Source organism: Equus caballus, chromosome X (genome assembly GCF_041296265.1).
Source record: "Equus caballus isolate H_3958 breed thoroughbred chromosome X, TB-T2T, whole genome shotgun sequence".
Lineage (NCBI taxonomy): Eukaryota > Metazoa > Chordata > Mammalia > Perissodactyla > Equidae > Equus > Equus caballus.
In genome coordinates, this window is record NC_091715.1 from 144,735,724 (window position 1) to 144,757,280 (window position 21,557).

At 51.4% G+C, this 21,557-nt stretch overlaps 1 protein-coding gene across 1 annotated transcript; it reads left to right on the forward strand.

Moving 5' to 3' along the window:
* The first annotated feature begins 181 nt into the window (after positions 1–181).
* FAM50A (family with sequence similarity 50 member A) lies at positions 182–8,098 on the forward strand. Its single transcript, XM_003365909.5, has 13 exons — positions 182–427; positions 1,629–1,713; positions 1,802–1,901; positions 2,167–2,312; positions 5,225–5,301; positions 5,422–5,488; positions 5,976–6,037; positions 6,343–6,419; positions 6,773–6,827; positions 7,022–7,070; positions 7,169–7,239; positions 7,349–7,459; positions 7,617–8,098. Exons 1-13 carry the CDS (start codon positions 317–319, stop codon positions 7,623–7,625), a joined length of 1,020 nt encoding a protein of 339 aa, XP_003365957.3. The 5' UTR covers positions 182–316; the 3' UTR covers positions 7,626–8,098.
* The last annotated feature ends 13,459 nt before the right edge of the window (positions 8,099–21,557 follow it).

The window sequence follows — 21,557 nt, forward strand, 5'->3', positions numbered from 1 at the left end:
CCAGCATTGGGGTCAACCCGAGGAAGTAGGGCTGGGGGACCAGTCTCAGGCCAAGGGTTCACGTCGAGGAATTGGGGAAGCGAGGGACCGGGAACCAGACTCGGGCGGGGGCACGGGAAGCGCAAAGGACCCGAGGCCAGTCTCGTGCGGCCGAAGGGGCGGGGCGGGGCGGCGGGCGGTCACGTGCTAGGGCGGGGCGGGGCGCCCGCGCGTCCCCTGGTGACCGACGTCACGGCGCGAGCGTCAGCTGACTGCACGTCTACCGCCGCAACCGCTGAGACTCGGTCAGGCCGCTGTCGCTGTCGCCGCCACCGCTATGGCTCAGTACAAGGGCGCCGCGAGCGAGGCGGGCCGCGCCATGCACCTGATGAAGAAGCGGGAGAAGCAGCGCGAACAGATGGAGCAGATGAAGCAGCGAATCGCCGAGGTGCGGGCGGGGTTGGGCGCTTCGGAGCATGCGCGCCGCCCGCCGCGAGTCCCGGCGGCGGGCGCAGAGCGCGGGCGGCGAGCCGGGGCGGGACCCTTGCTCGCTGACCTCCCGCAAGAGGCAGAAGCGAGCCGGCGACAGTCTGCTTATCTGTAGAATGGGCTCAGAAGGCTGAGACGAGCTAGCTTTTGACAAGCCTCCAACAGGAGGGAGCCACCAATGGTTCCCTTGGTGGCATTGGGGCGCCCCTTGCGGGCACAGAGCATCCTGGCTCTGGCCCCTCAGCCCTAAGAGCGAGGCCTCTGTTCTGACCCAATGGTTACCAGGAAGGGCAGGCTCCCCAGGCCCCTGGCAATCCAGCGGCCGCTAAGGCTCATTCCGGAGCCCCGCGACAAAGGCAGGCGCTGAGCATTTGGAGGGTTAGCAGTTCACTAAGGGCTTCAGTGAGTGGCCAGTGGCAGTGGGCGGTCAGGAAGGAAGAGCCCTCTGCTTGGACCTTTGGGAAAGACTCATCCAAAGAGCAGGGACTCAGGGCGTGAGAAGAGAGCAGACTTCTACCTTAGGGACTGTGACAGCCAGGCCCAAGGAAGCAGCCGCACACTGAGGCCTGGCTCAGCCTTGGTTCACGCTCCTGCCTTGCCCCTCCTGTCTCAGTGCAGACTCTCCAGCCAGCTGGAGGTACATTTCTCTGCTGGTCACCTCCTTTGGAGGCCACTGGCCAGAGAGGGACCTACATAGTACCAAGTGGGCTGGAGCGGGGCAGCCTGATGGGAAGCCACTGGCAACATCTGAGGCCAAGAGGGAGTAACATAACATTGCTCAGTAGGGGACTAGGCCTGTTGGCCACTCTTCACTCTCTTCTGTCACCCCTTGGCTTGGGTCTCCAGAACTTCATGAAAAATGCCAAAGGCAGCTAGGGCTGTGGCTTCAGGCCACTGAGGGAGCTCTGGTCCCCAGCTGGAGATGTGGAGGGGCCAGAGAAGTGCAGAGGTCGCAGGGAAATGAGCCCATTTGGCTCCCTCAGCACTGGAAGAGCCCCTCGCAGCCCTGTGGGACCTTCCATCAACTAGGGAAAGAGAATGTGTCTTTCCCAAGGTCACATCATAGTGAGTCCGGGGGCAGATTTGAGACTGGAACTCCGGTCCTCTCTTGCACGGTGGGGTGGTGGGTGGCCCTCACTGCTTCTCTCCCTCCCCAACAGGAGAACATAATGAAATCCAACATTGACAAGAAGTTCTCTGCACACTACGACGCAGTGGAGGCGGAGCTCAAGTCCAGCACCGTGGGTGAGCGAGGCGTGCGTGCCATCTTCTCCCAGACTCAGAGCCGCCCTGGCTCCAGGTGACTGACCCTTACCCTTGTGTCTCCTCACAGGTCTTGTGACCCTGAATGACATGAAGGCCAAGCAGGAGGCACTGGTGAAGGAGCGGGAGAAGCAGCTGGCCAAGAAGGAGCAGTCGAAGGAGCTGCAGCTGTGGGTCCTCCCCTCCCTGCCAGGAGCCCTCCCCTGAGATGCAGCTAGTGCTTGGGGATTGGGCAGGTGGTTCCTGCACCTTGAAGGGGGGACCCCTGTGTTGTCATCAGAGCCCTGCCCATGAGCTTGGAGTCACCCAAGGCAGTAGGATTCCTCTGGGCCCACACCACAGGGGCCCCACACTGAGCACACAGGTGGCTCTGGGTCAGGGAAGAGGCCTCGGGGCCCAGGACATGGTGCATGACAGCCACCCGTGCCTTGGCAGGAAGCTGGAGAAGCTGCGAGAGAAGGAGCGCAAGAAGGAGGCCAAGCGGAAGATCTCCAGCCTGTCCTTCACTCTAGAGGAGGAAGAGGAGGCAGGGGAGGAGGAGGAGGAGGTGGTCATTTATGAGGAAGAGCTGGAAAGGGAAGGTGAGGGCAGGCTGGGGGCCCAGGAAGGGGCGCTGCCAGCAGAGCTCTGTCCCGGCTTTCTGGCTCTAGAGTGAAGAAGCACATCCGCCACACCACCTCGATTGCCAGGTGTGCTCCGTGTGCAAAGCTGAGTGAGGGGCTCACCTCAGTGGCAGAGTGAGTCCGAGCCAGGTGTGCAACCGCTGGTCAGGGGTGTGGGGCTTCAGTGTGAGAGGCTGCCAGAGCGAGGCTGGTGCCCAAGCAAGAAGGCTCCCCAAAAAAAGAGAAAAAAAAAGGAGGCTCCCGTAGCTGCCCTTTGTAGGTCCCGTGGTGGAGGATGGACTGAGGAGGGGAGAAGATGGTGTAGACCAGTTTGGCCAGTAGAGCTTTCTGTGATAATGGAAGTGTTTGCATCTGCGCTACCAGGTGTCACCTGAGCATGTGGCTCTTGTGACTGGGACACCAAATTGTTAATTCTGTTTGATTATTTCCAAGGTAAATGGACACAGCCACAGAAATTCGGTGGCTATTAATTGGACAGTACAGGTCTCAGCCGAGGGAACAAGGGACAACAGGGGCAACTTGAGAAGGCTGATGAGCAAGGAGGAAGCTGGCATGGGGCTCCTAGGTGCATGCACCTGTTCCGGGCCAGGCCAGGGCTGAGGCAGATGGACAGAAGCAAGGTGCTGCCCCTCCTTGTGGGAGTCACACGAGTGGACATGTGCCCTGCCAGGGCCTGAGGCCAGCCCAGGGCTCAGGGAAAGTCTCCCATTGGGGCACAGTTGAGCGAGGCCTTCAGGATGAGGAGAATCTCATTAGCAGCCAGAGAGATAGGGGGTGGGGAAGTGTGTGGAGTCTAGAGATGAGTGTGCCCAGAAGCGGAGCAGGCAGGAGTGGACACATCTGAGGACTTGGGAGGGTGCAGTGGTAGGCCTGGGCTGGTTTAGAAAGCGTGATGGCCAGGGAACAGTGCAGGACATGGCACTGCACAGTGTGATGACAGGCCGGGTGTGATGGCTTTGAGAGGAGCGGCCACTGTGGTGAGGAGGAAGAGCCTGTGAGCTTCCCGGGGTTTTGCGTGTTCCAGGAGCCACAGTAAAAGACTTGAAAAGAAATGGGCAAAGTTAATTTCAGTACTAGTTAGTAATACTCGATATGCAGAATGTTACCATCAGCACGTTGTCACATGAGCTACGCATCTAGGTGGCAGGGGCCACTGTTGTAGACAGTGCAAGTCTCGGGGAAGGCTGTCAGCCTTGCTGTGTGTCACTGGGGCTTTCTGGGCACTTCCATACCCTCGGAGGTTTTGTTTTGGGAACTCAGTGATGGGGGAGTGGTGTGAGATTTTTTTAAGCTTTCTGGGTGATTCTTTTTTTTCGCTTTTTTCTCCCCAAATCTCCCCAGTACGTAGTTGTATATTTCAGTTGTGGGTCCTTTTGGCTGTGCTATGTGGGACGCCACCTCAGCATGGCCTGACAAGGGGTGCCATGTCTGCGCCCAGGATCCGAACCAGAGAAACCCTAGGCCACCGAAGCGGAGCACGCAAACTTAACCACTCAGCCACAGGGCCGGCCCCTGGGTGATTCTTCTTTTGGTTGTTTTTGTTTGCTTGTTTGTTTGTTTTCATTTGTTTTTTGAGGAAGATTAGCCCTGAGCTAACATCTGCCACCAATCCTCCTCTTTTTGCTGAGGAAGACTGGCCCTGAGCTAACATCCGTGCCCATCTTCCTCTGCTTTATATGTGGGACGCCTGCCACAGCATGGCTTGATAAGCAGTGTGTAGGTCCGTGCCCAGGATCTGAACCAGCGAACCCCGAGCCATCTAAGCGGAAGGTGCGAACTAAACTGCTGCGTCACCGGGCTGGCCCACTCTGGGTGATTCTAATGTGTAACCAGGCTCTGGAACCACTGCCCTGGAGCAGCAGACTGGGGTGTAGGCTTGTCTCCTAGGCCCGCAGTTCTCAAAGAGTGCTCCAGGGACGCCTCGGGGTCTCCAAGATCCTTTCAGGAGGTCTCCAGGTCAAAACTATTTCTTGGCCTTTTGCACTCTTGTTCTCATGAGTGTGTGATGGTGTTTTCCCAAGGCCACGTGACGTGATGATGTCATTGCTTCGACAGCTAACAGAGTGCGTGCTTTCTTGTTCTTGAGTCTTCAGGGTTTCTCAGGCTTAATCTCTAATTTGGTGAATATTGATGGCTACAGTGCCCATAGACAAGAGCTCTCTGGGGTCCTCAGTAACTTGTAAGAGTGTTCAGGTGTGCCAAGACCAGCAAGTTGAAGAACCACTGTTCTAGTTCATCTGTGTTCTCATTGGGGAAACCAAGTCCCAGAGTCCAAGATGGCCTCAGCCCAAGTGGCGCCTTTCCCTTCCTTCTCCCTGCTGGCTGCAGTGTAGTAGCCATGGGACTTTGAGCTTCGGTTTCCTCACCTGGGAAAAAGGAATGTCATACCCCTTTGGGGCTATTGTGAGGATTAGAGGAGACACCAGAAAGGTGACTGTGATGAGCACAGCTCTTGGCCCTCAGGGGGCCCTCGCCAAGCATCCGCCCTTCTGTGGATGCCCTGCCCCTCCAGTGCACAAGGGGCCCCTCTTCTCTCTGACACTGGCGCTGATGCCTTAAGTCCCCCAAGGTACTCCAGGTCACAGCTGATGGGACAAGAACATGGTCCCCACTCTCCTGTCCAGCTGCTGGCAGTGGAGACCAAGGTGAAGGCTTCTTGGCAAGAGCACCTTTTAGGTCTCTGTAGGTGCTGTGAAGAGGGTGGCGCACGCCACTGTGGCTGGGAGCAGAGGGTGGTGCATCCCGCCGGGATGGTCCAGGAAGCCTCTGAGGAGGTGGTGTTTGAGCTGAGGCCCAAGCAGTGAAGGTCCAGGGTGCCCCGGCAGTGGGGCCCATCATGGAGCTGACTCCTATGTGTCCCTTTGCTCTAGAGATCACCACAAAGAAGAGGAAATTGGGGAAGAACCCAGATGTGGACACAAGCTTCTTGCCTGACCGAGACCGGGAGGTAAAGGCACCTGACCCCGGCCCCAGCCCCGGCTCTGGCAGAGGCTTTTACTTAGGGAATGGGGCCCTATGTGCCCCCTGAGCAGCCCTGGGCCTCCCTCCTTTACCCATTTCCTCTCAGGAGGAGGAGAATCGGCTCCGGGAAGAGTTGCGGCAGGAGTGGGAAGCCAAGCAGGAGAAGATCAAGAGTGAGTGGTTGCGGGGCCAGCCTGGTGGCATAGTGGTTAAGTTTGTGCTCTCCGCTTTGGCAGCCTGGGGTTCATGGGTTCAGATCCCAGGCACGGACCTAACACTGCTCATCAAGCCACGCTGTAGCAGCATCCCACATACAAAATGGAGGAATACTGGCACAGATGTTAGCTCAGGGCCACTCTTCCTCAAGCAAAAAGAGGAAGACTGGCAACAGGTGTTAGCTCAGGGCCACTCTTCCTCACCAAAAACATAAAAGAAAAATAAATTAATTCATTTTAAAAAAAAAGAGTGAGTGGTTGCCAAAGGGGATGCACCTGGCCCGGCCTTGGGGCACCGGGGGCGGCAAGCAGCGAGGGCTGCGGCCCAGCTGGCTTTCTTGGTTCCCTTGCCGACAGTTCTCTGGGCGGTGCCCTGAGCCCCAGGGAGCTGTCGCGGGGCAGGGACACACAGGTCTGGAGGCCAAGAGGCAATTCTGCTTTGTAGGCGAGGAGATTGAAATTACCTTCAGTTACTGGGATGGCTCTGGGCACCGACGGACTGTCAAGGTAGGCAGTGTGGAACCGGTACCCCGATCCCCATGTCCCTCAGGCCCAGCCTCCTTTGGATTCAGCAGAAAGGAGCTTTCTGTCCTCACTTTGGAAGCCCGAAGGCCCCTTTATGTGGGTGGCCCCTAGGGATCCTGGGGAGAGCAGGAAAGAGGGCCTTGCCCACTCTGGGGGTAGTAAGGACTCCAGGGTCCCTGGTAGGGGCCTCTAGTTCACTGCCTTCTTAAGAGCCCTTCTCTGGGCTTTCATCTTCCCTTGCCAACTCCTTGGTTTCCTGGATGCCGGCTCTCTGGCCACTCATGCAGATGAAAAAGGGCAACACAATGCAGCAGTTCCTGCAGAAGGCTCTCGAAATCCTGCGCAAGGACTTCAGTGAGCTCAGGTGAGTGTGTGCGTGCGCACATGCACATGCCCGAGCAAGTGGCCATGTGAGCACCCACCCTGGTCCTAGCCCTGGTACCAGAGACCCCAGGCGGTAGCTTCTGCTTGCCATGCACCAGGGTGACCACTCCCTGGATAGAAAGGTGGCGTGCTGGGCACTGTGCCCCTGAGAAGAGGGTCAGGCTGCTTTTTCCATCCTTCTCACCACAGGGAGCTTAGACGAGCTGGCTTGCCTTGTTTTTGAGCCCAGAGGTGGAGGACAGCGGGGCGCTGGTCCCAGGCTCACCCACCTTGCAGCCTGCCATGGCTGGCCGCTTCCTTGTCCGTCCACACCCTCCTGCCTTTCTCCCTCAGGTCAGCTGGGGTGGAGCAGCTCATGTACATCAAGGAAGACCTAATCATACCCCATGTGAGTGCCTTCTCTCTCCCCACAGCCCCAGGTAGGGGGGGCTTTGGCGTGCCTGGGGGCTTTGCAGGAGAGGGCCTGCTCTGGGGCTCTGGCTTGGGCTGCTGGGTGCCGTGTAGGGAGTAGAGCCTGCATGTGGCTAGCGGGAGAGGCCGAGATGGGTCATCAGCTGTGGCTTTCCTGCCCTTGGCTCCTAGCACCACAGCTTCTATGACTTCATCGTCACCAAGGCACGAGGGAAGAGTGGTGAGTTTGTCCGACCCAGCCCCTCCCCTTCCCCAGCAACTTGTCCCCAAACTGCAGGGAGGCAGCGTGACGGTGGGCCGGCTGCTTCTCCCCTGCAGGGCCACTCTTTAATTTTGACGTTCACGATGATGTGAGGCTGCTCAGTGATGCCACCGTGGAGAAGGACGAGGTACGGTGGTACCAGGGCGCTGGGCAGGCAGGAGGAGAAGTGGCGGGAAGGAGAAGTCAGGCAGCCAGGGCCCCTGAGCCGCAGGGCCCGGCCCTCCTCCCTTCCACAGTCGCATGCGGGCAAGGTGGTGCTGCGGAGCTGGTACGAGAAGAACAAGCACATCTTCCCTGCCAGCCGCTGGGAGCCGTACGACCCCGAGAAGAAATGGGACAAGTACACGGTGAGGAGGCCCTTCCAAGGTGGCCCTAGTGCTGGGCAGGCAGCTCAAGCTGGGGGGGGGGGGGAATGGCTTGGTTCTGGGTGGACTGTCCTGCCCTGCTAGAGGACCAAAGGTGACGGGCCAGCTTCCCTTCTCTGTCCCCTCGTCCTCACACCAGATCCGGTGAACGCGGAGGTGGCCCAGCCTTGGCTCCTGCGACTCCCTGCAGTCTCCCTAGCTCCCTGTGTCCAGGACTCCAGGCACCCCAGCTCCCCGCTCCGGTGACTTGGTGGCCTGAGGGAGGACGGAGCTGATTATTTACTGTTTTTTTTTCTTTTATGATAAAGAAATGTACATGTTAGAGTTGAAACACCTGCACTTTGTTTTGTGAAGAAAAATGTTTTTATTGAGGAAAAATTCACATAACATAAAATCTACCATTTTGACCTTTTTAAAGTATACATTCCAGGGGTATTTAGTATGTTCATAATGTTGTGCAACCATCACTGCTATCTAGTTCCAGAGCATTTCTCTCACCCCAGAAAGAAACCCCATCCCTATTAGCAGTTTCTCCCCCAGCCCCTGGCACCCACTAGTCTACTTTCTGTCTGTGTGGATTTACCTGTTCTAGAAGATGCATATAAATGGAGTCGTACAATATTTCTAGTCTTTGTGTCTGGTGAGAAAGTGTGTCTTTGGTGGGGATGAGAGGGTGGGAAGGGATTGGGTGGCCACATGAGTCTGTAGAAGAAGAAGGGGGACATTTGCAACCCACTGGGGCCCAGGCAGGCCCAGCTGTCCCTGCAGCCAGCCCGCCCTCCCCGGGGCACCTCTGTGGCAGTGCAGCTCTTTGGGTGGGTGGGGCGTTCCTCCCGAGGCCACCCTCCCAGGCCCTTGGGCTCCTCTTGTGTCTCCTAGCTGCCCGTTCCATAGGGGACGTGGCTGTCCTGTGGCTCCCTGCCACTCTACTATGTCCCCACCACAGCTATGCAAACCCGCCCTTTGCCTCATTCTGGGCCCTTCCCAGCATCTCTTCCTAATCCTGACACAGGGAGGCTGCTGTGGGTTCCTGCACTCACTGCTCCCCACCCCACCCTGGCCAGCCCACTCGTACCGCCATGGGGCTGGTTGCTGTCATGGCCCCATGGGGGAACCTGGCTTGGGAGTGGGTGTTCCTGTTCCCCGCCCCCACCTCAGCAGCCAGCTCCTCCAGTTCCCCTTGGGTAAACTGAGGCAGGCAGGCCCAGCTCCACGAGGCTGAAGAAGGCAAACTGACCACTCCCTGCTCCTGCCCTTCCTCCCCTTGCCTGAGACTGAGCAGAGGGGACAGGGGATAGCCCCTGGCTGGCGGGGAGCACCCCAGCTCTGGGTGTGGCACCACCTCCCTAGCAAATGTGCAGATTTGACCGTAGTGGGCTTTGCTGGGTGCAGAGGCTCCTGTGCCCTTCTCCCGCCCGCAGGGCCTTGTGTCCCTTTCTGCCACTGCCTGAGGAGGCCTGGCTGGCAGCTCGGAACTCTCTCTTGGGCTTCCCGGCCCTGTGTCTGCGGTAGAGCCATCTGGGGTCATGTGGAGGAGGGAGGAGGGTAGCGTAGGCCAGAGCGCCTTGGGGCACAGCAGGGAGGGGGTGGCCAGGCCTGACCCTAGGTCCCAGATGTGGGAGACAAGTCTGAGGACCTCAATGGGGCCTTTTGTTGGGCTCTGGGAACTCTGGAGAGGGGATCGTCTGGCCTATACCAGCCCCTCCTGCCTTCTTTGAGAAGCCACCAGAAGAGCAGGCTTCCTGTGGGGAAAGGGAGCCCCTCTCAGCCAGCTCACCCAATGGCAGATGGTTTCTGAGGGAGCTACCTTTGGCCCCACAGCTTCTGGAAAACACGCTTGTGAGGCCCAGTCTTGGCTCCTGGCAGGGAAGGACCTGGTTTCTGGAAACAGCCTAAGTCTCTGGGAAATCAGGCTGGGGCAGGTGGGAGCCCTTTGGGGTCAGAGCTAAGCGGGCAGGGGGACTGCAGGGGAAGGAGACTCACTTCCTTGAGGCCAGTGAGGGGACAGAAAAGCCTGCCATGGTTGGGGGCTCAAGGGAGGAGCCCTTCGTCCTAAGCAAGGGCCACACGGCAGTCTGGAAGGCCGAGCTGGAAGAGGGTTGGCGAGGCAGATGTTCCTCTTGGCTGCCGGCACTGGGCCATCTCAGGCGTCTGGCCTCATGCCTGGAGGCCAGTACAGGCCAGAGTTCCTGCCAGGAGGGGCACTGTCTAGGCCTGGGGGCCCTCTCCTTGGGACCTTAGATTCATATGAATGTGGAGCTGAGAGGACAGGCTGGGTGGCTGCAGAGAGAAGTTGGGGAGCTGTCGGGACAGGTGTTATCTGATGCTCTGGAACTGCACGAGGTCACCAAGGTCAGTGAGTGGTGTCCCAGGGGTGGGCTAGGTCACGAGGACACAAGAGAGAGGAAGGCTGGCCCTACCTTGCTCACCCAGGCTTTGTTCCTTTTTTTTTTTGAGGAAGATTAGCCCTGAGCTAATATCTGCTGCCAATCCTCCTCTTTTTGCTAAGGAAGACTGGCCCTGAGCTAACATCTGTGCCCATCTTCCTCTACTTTATATGTGGGATGCCTGCCATAGCATGACTTGTTGAGTGGTGCCATGTCCGCACCCGGGATCTGAACCCGCGAACCCCAGGCCGTCGAAGCGGAACGTGTGAACTTAACCACTGTGCCACCAGGCCGGCCTCCAGGCTTCTTTCCTGGTGTGTGTGTCTGTGTGGGTGGGTGGCTGTGCACGTGTGTGGATATAAACAACAAATAGGGAAACGATACACGAACAAGCAAGATGAAGAGGCCTTTCTGGTGTGGTAACATTAAAGCTGAGAAGAATGACAAGAAGTCAGCCATTCCAAATGGGGAGGAGGCATTCCAGGCAGAGGGCACAGCAGGTAGGAAGACACTGGTGGGCAGGTGGGAGGTGAGTGGCCCGGATTGGAGGGAAAGAGGGAGGGGAAGAGGAAAGGTCAGGGAGGGAGGGAGATGAGCGGGAGCCGTGGATGCTGGTCTTTTCTTGTTTACCTTGAACTGTTCTGTGGAGGCCAGATATTCACCTAGTTCACACATCAGCACAAAAGGGCAGACATAGAAATGCCTTGCTTCCCACCCAGCCCTCCCAGCCCAGTTCCCACAATGCCGCCAACAGACAAGCGCTTGCGTTTGTCACTTAACAATGCATCTGAATGTCTCTCCATATCTGTGCAGGCAGAGCCTGCTCCTCATTCTTTTTTTTTAAAAAGCAGCATAGTTAATTTTCCAGATTTTGGCAAATTCCCCTCCCTAGAGCCTGTTCCATTTTGCAGCCCCACCAGCAGGTGAGAGTCCTGGCTCCCCTGAGACTCGCCCACAGGGTACTGTCACTCCCCACCGGGGAACATATGCAACCTGAGATGGAACATGTGGTCTCTCAGTGTGAGGTTTTAGTTTTTATTTAAACATTTTTTTCAACTGAGGAAAAATTCACATAACATAAAAATAACCATTAACCATTTAAAAATGTACGTCTCAGTGGCATGTAGTACATTCACAGTGTTGTGCAACCACCACCACTATTTACTTCCAGAACATTTCCATCACCTCAAAAGGAAACCTTATACCCATTAGCATTAGCAGTCTCTCTTCTTTTCCCCTCCCCCAGCCCCTGGTAACCACTCATCTACTTTCTGTCTGTATGGATTACCTCTTCTGGAAGTTGTAAATGGAATCATACAGTAAAGAAGGTCTGTATCGACAGAAAGACATTCCATGTTTGTGAATTGGAAGACAATACTGTCAGGATGACCGTATCAGGTTTCTATTGCTGTGTAACAGATTAACAAAAACTCAGTGGCTTAAAACAACACGTAAATTTCTCACCTGACAGTCTCTGTAGGTCCGAAGCCCGGGCATGACGTAACTGGGTTGTCTGCTCAGGGTCTCCTAAGGGCTACAATCAAAGTCAGCTGGGCTTGGGGCCGGCTCCGTGGCCGAGTGGTTAAGTTTGCGCGCTCCGGGTTCGGATCCTGGGCGTGGACATGGCACCACTCATCAGGCCACGTTGAAGGTGGCATCCCACATCCCACAACTAGAAGGACCAGCAACTAAGATATACAACTGTGTACAGGAGGGGGTTGGGGAGATAAAGCAGGGAAAAAATAAAAAAGATTGGCAACAGTTGTTAGCTCAGGTGCCAATCCTTAAAAAAAAAAAAAATCAGCTGGGCTGACTTCTCATCTGAGGCTCAGGGTCCTCTCCCAAGCTCACGTGGTTCCGAGTAGAAGAATTCAGTTCTTCGTAACTGTAGGATTGAGGTCTCTGTTCTCTCGCTGGCCGTTTGCCAGGGAATACTCTCAGCTCCTAGAGGCACCCTGAGGTTCCTTGCCGCGTGGTGCCCTCCTAAAGCCCCTTTCATGCTTTGTTTCTTTGTTTGTTTTGTTTTTTGAGGAAGATTAGCCCTGAGCTAACTGCTGCCAATCCTCCTCTTTTTGCTGAGGAAGACTGGCCCTGAGCTAACATCCGTGCCCATCTTCCTCTCCTTTATATGTGACACGCCTACCACAGCATGGCTTGCCAAGTGGTGCCATGTCTGTACCTGGGATCTGAATCGGTGAACCCCAGGCCGCCGAAGCGGAACGTGTGCACTTAACTGCTGCAGCACCGGGCTGGCCCCCCATTCATGCTTTGAATCTCTCCTTTTAGGAAGGCCCCAGTCTCAGTTAAGGACTCACCTAATTAGGTCAGGTGCACTCAAATAATCTCCATTTTGATGAACTCAAAGTCAGCTGATTAGTAACCTAACCATGGAGGTGATGGCCCATCACTTGCAGAGGTTCTGTTCTGCCTCAGGGGAGGGGGTTATTTAATAAGCTTGTACCTTGGGAGGCAGGGAGCTTGGGGCCATCTTACAATTCTGCCCCATAGTGACAACTCTGCCTAAAGTGATCTGTGAACTCAATGCAATCCCTACCCCAAATCCCAGCATGCTTTTCTGTAGAAATTGACAGGCTGACCCCAAAATTATATAGAAATGAAAAGGACCTAGAATATCCAAAACAATTTTGAAAAAGAAGAACAAAGTTGGAGGGCTCACCATTACCTGATCTCAAAACTTACCACGAAGCCGCAGTAATCAAGGCACAGGACAGGCGTACAGGTGGATGGCACAGAATTAGGAGTCCAGAAATAAATCCTTACATTTGTGATATTTAAGGAATGATGCTGGAGCAGTCAGATATCTGTATGGAAAAAGTGAACTGTAACCCTGATGTTATGGGTTGGATTGTGTCCCCTAGAAAGACATGTTGGAGTCCTGTCCCCAGTGCCTGTGAATGTGACCTAATTTGGAGACAGGATCTTTACAGAAGGAATCAAGTTAGGATGAGGTCATACTGGAGGAGGATGGGCCCTGATCCGCTGTGACTGGTGTCCTTCTAAGAAGAGAGGAGACAGGTGGACAGACACAGGAAGAATGCCACGTGACAACAGAGACTGGGGTGATGTGTCTACAAGCCAAGGAAGGCCAAGGATTGCCAGCCATCACCTGAAGCAGAGACAAGGAAGGAGCACACTCTTGCCCTATCTTGACTTCTGCCCTCCGGAACTGTGAGAGAAGAAACACCTGTTGTTTTAGCCACTCAGTTTGTGTACTTTGTTACAGCAGCCCCGGGAAACTCACGCACCTTATTTAGACCATACAGAAAAATGAACTTGACATGGGTTGTAGACCTGAAAGTGAAACCTGCAACTAAAAAACATCTAAATAAAACATGGGAGAGGGGCTGACCCCGTGGCCGAGTGGTTAGTTCGCACGCTCCGCTGCAGGCGGCCCAGTGTTTCGTTGGTTCGAATCCTGGGCGCGGACATGGTACTGCTCATCAGACCACGCTGAGGCAGCATCCCACATGCCACAACTAGAAGGACCCACAACGAAGAATATACAACTATGTACCGGGGGGCTTTGGGGAGAAAAAGGAAAAAAATAAAATCTTAAAAAAAAAAAATGGGAGAAAATCTCTGTGACCTTTGTCTAGGCAAAGGTTTCTTGGACAGGGTATAAAAATCATTAATCACATAAGGAAAAATTGATAAATTGGATTTCATAAAAAATCTCAACTTTTGCTCTTTGAAAGATACTATTATGAAAATGAAAAGACAAGTCGCTGGCTTGGAGAAAAGAAATTTTTATGACAAAGGGTTTGTATCCAGAATATGTAATATATATAAAGTCGTACAAGTCAATAAAAATGAGACAAACATCCTACTTTTTAAAAATAGACAAAAGATTTGCATTAACATGTCACAAAAGATGATATAGGAATGGCAATAGCGCTGAAAAGATGCTCACCATCATCATGGTGACAGCAAGCAAATCGGTAGCCCCCTGGGGCCGGGTAGAGGGGCACTGACTGCAGAGGGAGCTCAGAGGGGCCTCTGGGATGGTGGCAATCGTCTGTACTTTGACGGGAGGGTGGCTGCATAGAGGTATACATTTGTCAAAACTCATTGAACTGGACGCTTAAAATGAGGTCATTTTAGGGGCCAGCCCGGTGGCGCAGCGGTTAAGTGCACACGTTCTGCTTCGGCAGCCTGGGGTTCACTGGTTCGGATCCTGGGTGCGGACATGGCACCGTGTGGCAAGCCATGCTGTGGCAGGCATCCCACATATAAAGTAGAGGAACATGGGCATGGATGTTAGCTCAGGGCCAGTCTTCCTCAGCAAAAGAGGAGGATTGGCAGCAGTTAACTCAGGGCTAATCTTCCTCAAAAAACACACACACACACACACAAAAATGAGGTCATTTTACTGTCTGCAAGTTATACCCCAATAAAGCTCATTTTAAAAGGAAAAAACAAAAAAGAAGGCAACTAATGAAATTTGTTACCTAAAGAGGGTGGGAAGGAACTGGGTGGGAGGGACGCGGGAGGAGGCAACGTTTCCCTGGGTGTATCCTCTTGTGTAGTTTTGACTTCTGGACACATCTTACTATTTTACATACTAAAAAAAAAGGAAAAGTCGTCAGGATGGGGAAGAAGGTAAAATTGAATACAAACAGAAATTATCCCAAGTGTATTTCAAATGAATAACATAATGATATTAAAGGGAAATTTTAAAAATCCAAGCAAAGTTTAAATACAGCATTTTTACTTTATCCTCTTAGTCTTGAGACCAAAGAAACCAAGTAACAAAAGTCCTGGGAACAAATCCCAAACTCTGCTCCATAGGCGTGCTTGGCCCTGGGACGTGGGTGTGGCTCTTCTCTATGCATTGGAGGATGGAGCAAATGAGTCAATATATTGATGATGCTGGGAGCCAGGCCTCCCACTGCTGGAGAATGGAGATACAGGTATAGACTGGGGAAAGGTTGAGAAGCTTTGTTGTGAAATTGGAGTGGGAGATGTCAGTATGTACTCAGGACTTTATATAGGCCCCCCCAACACACACACACATCCTAGCTCTGCCCACTGAGAGTGCCTAAGAGCATGACACTCCAGTAGCAATGAGCACACCCCACCCCTAGATCTTGGTGTCTAAATATTACTCTCCTGAAGAGGAACCAAGGGAGGCCAGCCCTGTGGCCGAGTGGTTAAGTTCATATACTCCCCTTTGGGGGCCCAGGATTTCCCCAGTTCAGATCCTGGGTGCGGACCTGGCACTGCTCATCAAGCCACGCTGAGGCAGCGTCCCACATGGCGCAACTAGAAGGGCTTAAACTATAATATACAGCTATGTACTGGGGGGCTTTGGGGAGAAGAAGAAAAAAGAAAAGAGATTGGCAACAGATGTTAACTCAGGTGCCAATCTTTGAAATAAAAAAAAAAGAGGAACCAGAGCTCCTTGGAACAATGGCTGATTCCAGGGCTGGGGCAAGGAAAGGACAAGAAGCATCAGGAAGTTCTTGTGCCCAAGGTAAAACAGTGCTTAAAGAATGATGAGAACGTGTCAGAAGGGCACAGGAGCCAGCTTGAAGGGGCCAAATCTGGAACAATTGGAGCATCCAAATGAATAGTTAAGGGGGCTGGACTGGTGGCATAGTGGTTAAGTCCACGCTTTGCTTCTGCAGCCCAGGGTTCATGGGTTCAGATCCTGGGCGCGGACCTACACACCACTAGTCAAGCTATGCTGCAGTGGTGTCCCACATAAAATAGAGGAAGATTGGGGGCCAGCCACTGGTGCAGCAGTTAAGTACACATGTTTTGCTTCAGCGGCCCAGGGTCCAATGGTTTGGATCCCGGGTGCAGACACGGCACCACTCATCAAGCCATGCTGTGGTAGGCGTGTCACATATAAAGGAGAGGAAGATGGGCACGGATGTTAGCTCAGGGCCAGTCTTCCTCAGCAAAAAGAGGAGGATTGGCAGCAGATGTTAGCTCAGGGCTGATCTTCCTCAAAAAAAAAAAAAAATAGAGGAAGATTGGCATAGATGTTAGCTCAATGACAATCTTCCTCAAGCAAAAAGAGGAAGATTAGCAACAGATCTTAGCTCAGGGCCAATCTTCCTCACCAAAAAAAAAGAGAATAGCTAACAATAATGGGTTATAATCCATCGAATAAAATCAAGATCCAAGAGTCTATACTGATAACGAACACATAGTTAGATAAACAGAAGAGCTCCTCCTGACAGGAGAATATTGAGGAACAATTGCAGGAAGGCTCATGGAAGGAGAAAATCACTGTTTTGCAACCAGCAGAGTAATCATTGATTCAGGCAAGAATTAATGATTGGGTGACATTTCGGTGAGGAATAGAATATTTACCTAGTTTCAAAGTATCTTCCTATAAACTACTTTTTAGTCACATAGGGCAGTCACCACCTTAACCAAATGCTCAAAGTGAACATCACAGTAACAGCACGTGTCTCCTGATAAGAAGCCCCCAGAGGGCCCGGCCTGGTGGCTGGAGGGCGTGGTGTCCTCCCCTACCGCCCTGCCGGATCTCACCGTGAGGAAACATCGGACAAACCTGGACTGAGGGACGTTCTACCAAATACCTGGCCTGCACTCTTCAAAAATGTCCGTGTCATGAAAGGCCAAGAAAAGCAGAGAAATGTTGCAGATTAAAGGGGACTAAAAAGACTTAACTAAATGCAACGTGGCATCGCAGACCTGATCCTGGATCAGAATAAACAAAGCTAGGAAAGACATTATGGGGACAATTGGTGAAATCTGAATAAGATCTTAGATTAAATAATATTATTGTATCCATATTAACATTTCTGATGTTGATAGTCATACAGTGGCGGTGTAGGAGGCTATAACAATTGTGCAGCCATTATACTGTGGTCAGGAAATACGCAGCGAAGCATTTAGGGGTAAAGGGGGAAGATATATACAACTTACTTTGAAATAGTTCAGCACAATATTATTTTTCTATGTAATAAACATGCATAATATTCATGTACACGTGCACACACGTGAGAGAGAGAGAGGGAATGGGAAAGCAAATGTGGCCAAATACGACCTTGTGGGTTAAGGGTACATGGGAGCTGTCTATACTATTCGTGCAGCTTTTCCGTAAATCTGAGATCATCTCAAATTATAAAATTAGAAAGAAAGCAACCACTTCCATCCAACCTTTGACTGGAGGGTCTAGCCAGGGCAGTTAGGTGACAAAATGAAATAAAAAACATCCAGATTGGAAAAGAAGTAAAACTATGTCTGTTTTCAGATGACATCCTCCTTCTCCATGGGTTCCACGTCCACAGGTTCAACCAACTGTGGCTTTAAAGGCCTACGATGGTTCCATCTGTACTGAGCACCGACAGACTTTTTTGGGTCATTTTTCCCTAAACAATATAGTCTAAAAGCTATTTACATAGCATTTATATTGCATGAGGAATTATAAATAACCTAGAGATGACTTAAAGTATACGAGAGGATGTGTGTAGGTTAGATGCAAATATTATGCTATTTTATATAAAAGACTTGAGCGTCCTAGCATTTTGATATCTGTAGGGAGTCCTGGGACCAACCCCCACTGGATACCCAGGGACGACTGTATATCCCAAATCCTAAGAAATCGGCCAAAAAACTATTAGAGCTAAGAAACTAGTTCAGCAAGGTTGCAGGATAAAAAATCATTACACAAAAACCAATTGTATTTCTTTCTTTTGTTTTCTTAAAGATTTTATTTTTCCTTTTTCTTTCCAAAGCTCCCCGGTAAATAGTTGCATATTTTTAGTTGTGGGTCCCTCCAACCATGGCATGCGGGACGCCGCCCCAGCATGGCCTGACAAGTGGTGCCATGTCCACGCCCAGGACCCGAACCAGCGAAATCCTGGGCCGCTGAAGCGGAGCATGCAAACTTAACCACTCGGCCACAGGGCCGGCCCCCCCAAGTTGTATTTCTATATGCTAGTAATGAACAATCTGAAATGAAATTATGAAAAAAATTCCATTTTCAAATAGCATCGAAAAGAATAAAATACTGAGGAATAAATTTAACAAAAGAAGTGCAAGACCTGTCCACTGAAAACTACAAAACATCATTGAAAGAAATTAAAGAAGACCTAAATAAATGGAAAGACATCTGTTTAGTCAGGGTTCTCCAGAGAAACAGAACAGGATACACACACACACACACACACACACACACACACTCTCTCACGATTTATTTTGAGAAATTAGCTCATGCGATTGCAGAGGCTGGCAAGTTGGCAAGTCCAAAATTTGTAGGGCAGGCTGGCAGGCTGGGGACTCAGGCAGGATTTCTATGTTACAGTTTTGAGGCAGAATTTCTACTTCCCCAGGAAACTTCAATTTTTGCTATTAAGGCCTTTAATTGAGTGGATGAGACCCACCCACATTATGGAGGGTAATCTTTACTTAAAGTCAACCAATTGTAGATGTTGACCACATCTACAAAATATCTTTACAGCAACACCTAGATGAGTGTTTGATTAAACAGTGGGGGACTATATTGAAATTAGTAACCACATAAAATCAATCATCACAACATCCCATGTTCATGGATGGAAAGACTTAATCTTGTTAAGATAGCAAAACTCCCCAAATTGATCTAAAGATTCAATTCAGGGGCCGGCCTGGGGGAGCAGCGGTTAGGTGCGCACGTTCCACTTTGGAGGCCCAGGGTTCGCTGGTTTGGATCCTGGGTGCGGACATGGCACCGCGTGGCAAATCATGCTGTGGTAGGCGTGCTACATATAAAGTAGAGGAAGATGGGCACGGATGTTAGCTCAGGGCTAATCTTCCTCAGCAAAAAGAGGAGGATTGGCAGCAGATGTTAGCTCAGGGCTGATCTTCCTCAAAAAAAAAAAAAAAATTCAATTCAATCCCTATCAAACTCCCACTGATTTTTTGGCAGAAACTGACAAACTCATCCTGAAATTCATATGGAAATGCAAGGGACCCTAAACAGCCAAAACACTCTGGAAAAAGAAGAACAAAATTGGAGGACTCATAATTCCCAGTTTCAAAACTTACTACAAAGCTGCAGTGATCAACACAGTGTGATATTGGCATAAGGGGAGACATATAGATCAATGGAACAGAACTGAGAGTCCATAAATAAAACTGTATATCTATTGTCAATTGATTTTTGATGAGGTTGCCAAGACCATTCACTGGAGGAAAGAATAGTCTCTTCAACGAATGGTGCTGGGGGGCCGGCTCCGTGGCCGAGTGGTTAAGTTCACGGGCTCTGTTGTGGCGGCCCAGGGTTCGGATCCTGGGCGCAGACATGGCACCGCTCGTCAGGCCACGTTGAGGTGGCATCCCACATCCCACAACTGGAAGGACCTGCAACTAAGATATGCAACTGTGTGCGGGGGGAGGGCGGTTTGGGGAGATAAAGCAGAAAAAAAAAAAAAGGAAGATTGGCAACAGTTGTTAGCCCAGGTGCCAATCTTTTCAAAAAAAGAAAAAAGAAAAAAAAAAACACACACGGTGCTGGGACAATCAGATAGGAGCCACATACAAAAGAATGAAGTTGGACCACAACCTCCTATCATACACAATAACTAACCCCAAACGGATCAGAGACCTAAGTTTAAGAGTGAAAACCAAATAACTCTTATAATAAAACAGGGATAAATCTTTGTGACCTTGGATTGAGCAATGGTTTCTTAGATATGACAACAAAAGCACAAGCAACGAAAGAGAGATAAATTAGACATTGTCAAAATTTAAAACTTTTGTGCATCCAAGTACACTATAAAGAAAATGAGGGGCAGGCCCCCGTGGCTGAGTGGTTAAGTTCGCTCACTCTGCTTCAGTGGCCCAGGGTTTCTCCAGTTCGAATCCTGGGCGTGGACAGAGTACTGCTCATTAAGCCATGCTGAGGCAGCATCCCACATGCCACAACCAGAAGTACCCACAACTAAAAATACACGACTATGTACCAGGGGGCTGTGGGAGGAAAAGGAAAAATAAAATCTTTAAAAGCTGAAAAAAAGAAAATGAAAAGAGAACCCACAGAACTAGAGAAAATATTTGCAAATTATATATATAATAAGGGATTGATATCTAGAGTATATGAAGAACTCCTACAACTCAACAACAACAACAAAACAAAAACCTGATTAAAAAATGGGCAAAGTAGACATTTCAGATTTCTTTGTATGTTGAAGATAAGCAAATGACCAACAAGCTCATGAAAAATGCTTAACATCATTAGTCATCAGGGAAATCAAATCAAAACAAGATACCATTTCACACCCACTAGGAGAGCTAGAAACAAAAAGTCAGATAACAACAAGTGTTGGCAAAGATGTTAAGAAATTGGACCCCTTAAACACTGCTGATGAGAATGTAAAATGGTACAGCTATTTTGGAAAGCAGTTTGGCTGTTTCCCTCAAAACGTTAAAAATAGAGTTATATGGGGCCAGCCAGGTGACACAGTGGTTAAGTTCACAGGCTCCCCTTCAGTGGCCTGAGGTTTGCTGGTTCAGATCGTGAGGACCTACCACCTCTTGTCAGGCCACGCCGTGGCAGGCATCCCACATATAACATAGAGGAAGATGGGAACAGATGTTAGCTCAGCAACAATCTTCCTCAGCAAAAGGAGGAGAATTGGTGGCAGATGTTAGCTCAGGGCTAATCTTCCTCAAAAAAAAAAAAAAAAAAAGGAGTTATCATGTGACCCAGCAATTGTACTCTAAAGTGGAAGGGAAATGAAAAAGTGTTCACACAAAAACTTGTACACTAATGTTCCTGGTAGCCTTATTCACAATAACCAAAAGATGGATACAACCCAAATGTCCACCAATTGATGAATGGATAAATAAAATGTGGTATATCCATGTAATGGAATATTATTTGGCCCTATAAAGAAATGAAGTCCTGATACATGCTTAAACATGGATAAACCTTGAAAACATTACAGTAAGTAAAAGAACCCCAGACACAAGTATGTTGTATGAATCCATTTATCTGAGACGTCCAGAACTGGCAAATCCATAGTCAGAAAAGAGATTAGCCATTGCCAGGGGCTGGAGGGAGAGGGTACTAGAGGTGAGTGCTAATGGGTACAGGGGTTTCCTCTGGTGGTGATGTCGATGTTCTGGAATTTGATAGTGGGGGTAGTTGCACAACTCCGTGAATATACTAAAAGTCATTGAAAGTTACACTTTAAATGAGTGTCTTATATGAGAGGTGAATTATTTCTCAATAAAGCTGTTTAAAAAGAAAAGGAAAAAGAAAGCAATGGAATGAACACCCCAGATTCACAGCATGGTGGCCGGTTGGGAAAGGGACCAGGTGTAAATGCTTGACACCCTCGAGTCTCTGTGCTAGGCTTTTGCATGTTATTAGCCGCGGGCCCTCCGGGCTATGGACCGTCGCGGGGAGAGTGTCCTCAGCAAGGACCGCGAGTCGTCGGCTGGAGGGCACCTGACTGGCCGAGCAAGGGAGGCCGCGCGCCGGCAGCAGGTGGCCCCGGGCGCGCCTGAGAGCTCCGGGGCGGGGCCGGGTGGGGCGGGGCGGGGTCGGCGCGCGCCCGTGCCAGCCGCGCGCGCCCCAGGCCCGAGGGGGGTGTGGCGCGGGGGCGCGCGGGTCCCAGGGTTGCCCGAGGCAGCGGACGGGGAGGAGGGGAGAGGCGCGCGCCGCGGACGCGGCCATTGTGCGAGGGGGGTCGGCTCGCGGGGCGGAG

What these genes read in the sequence shown, in the direction of transcription:
- FAM50A (XM_003365909.5), top strand. Translation starts at nt 317, where the DNA reads ATGGCTCAGTACAAGGGCGCCGCGAGCGAGGCGGGCCGCGCCATGCAC. An exon ending in CAGTCGAAGGAGCTGCAGCT is followed by an intron (nt 1,902 to 2,166) that starts GTGGGTCCTCCC and finishes GTGCCTTGGCAG; the next exon opens with GAAGCTGGAGAAGCTGCGAG. An exon ending in GGCACCGACGGACTGTCAAG is followed by an intron (nt 6,038 to 6,342) that starts GTAGGCAGTGTG and finishes CCACTCATGCAG; the next exon opens with ATGAAAAAGGGCAACACAAT.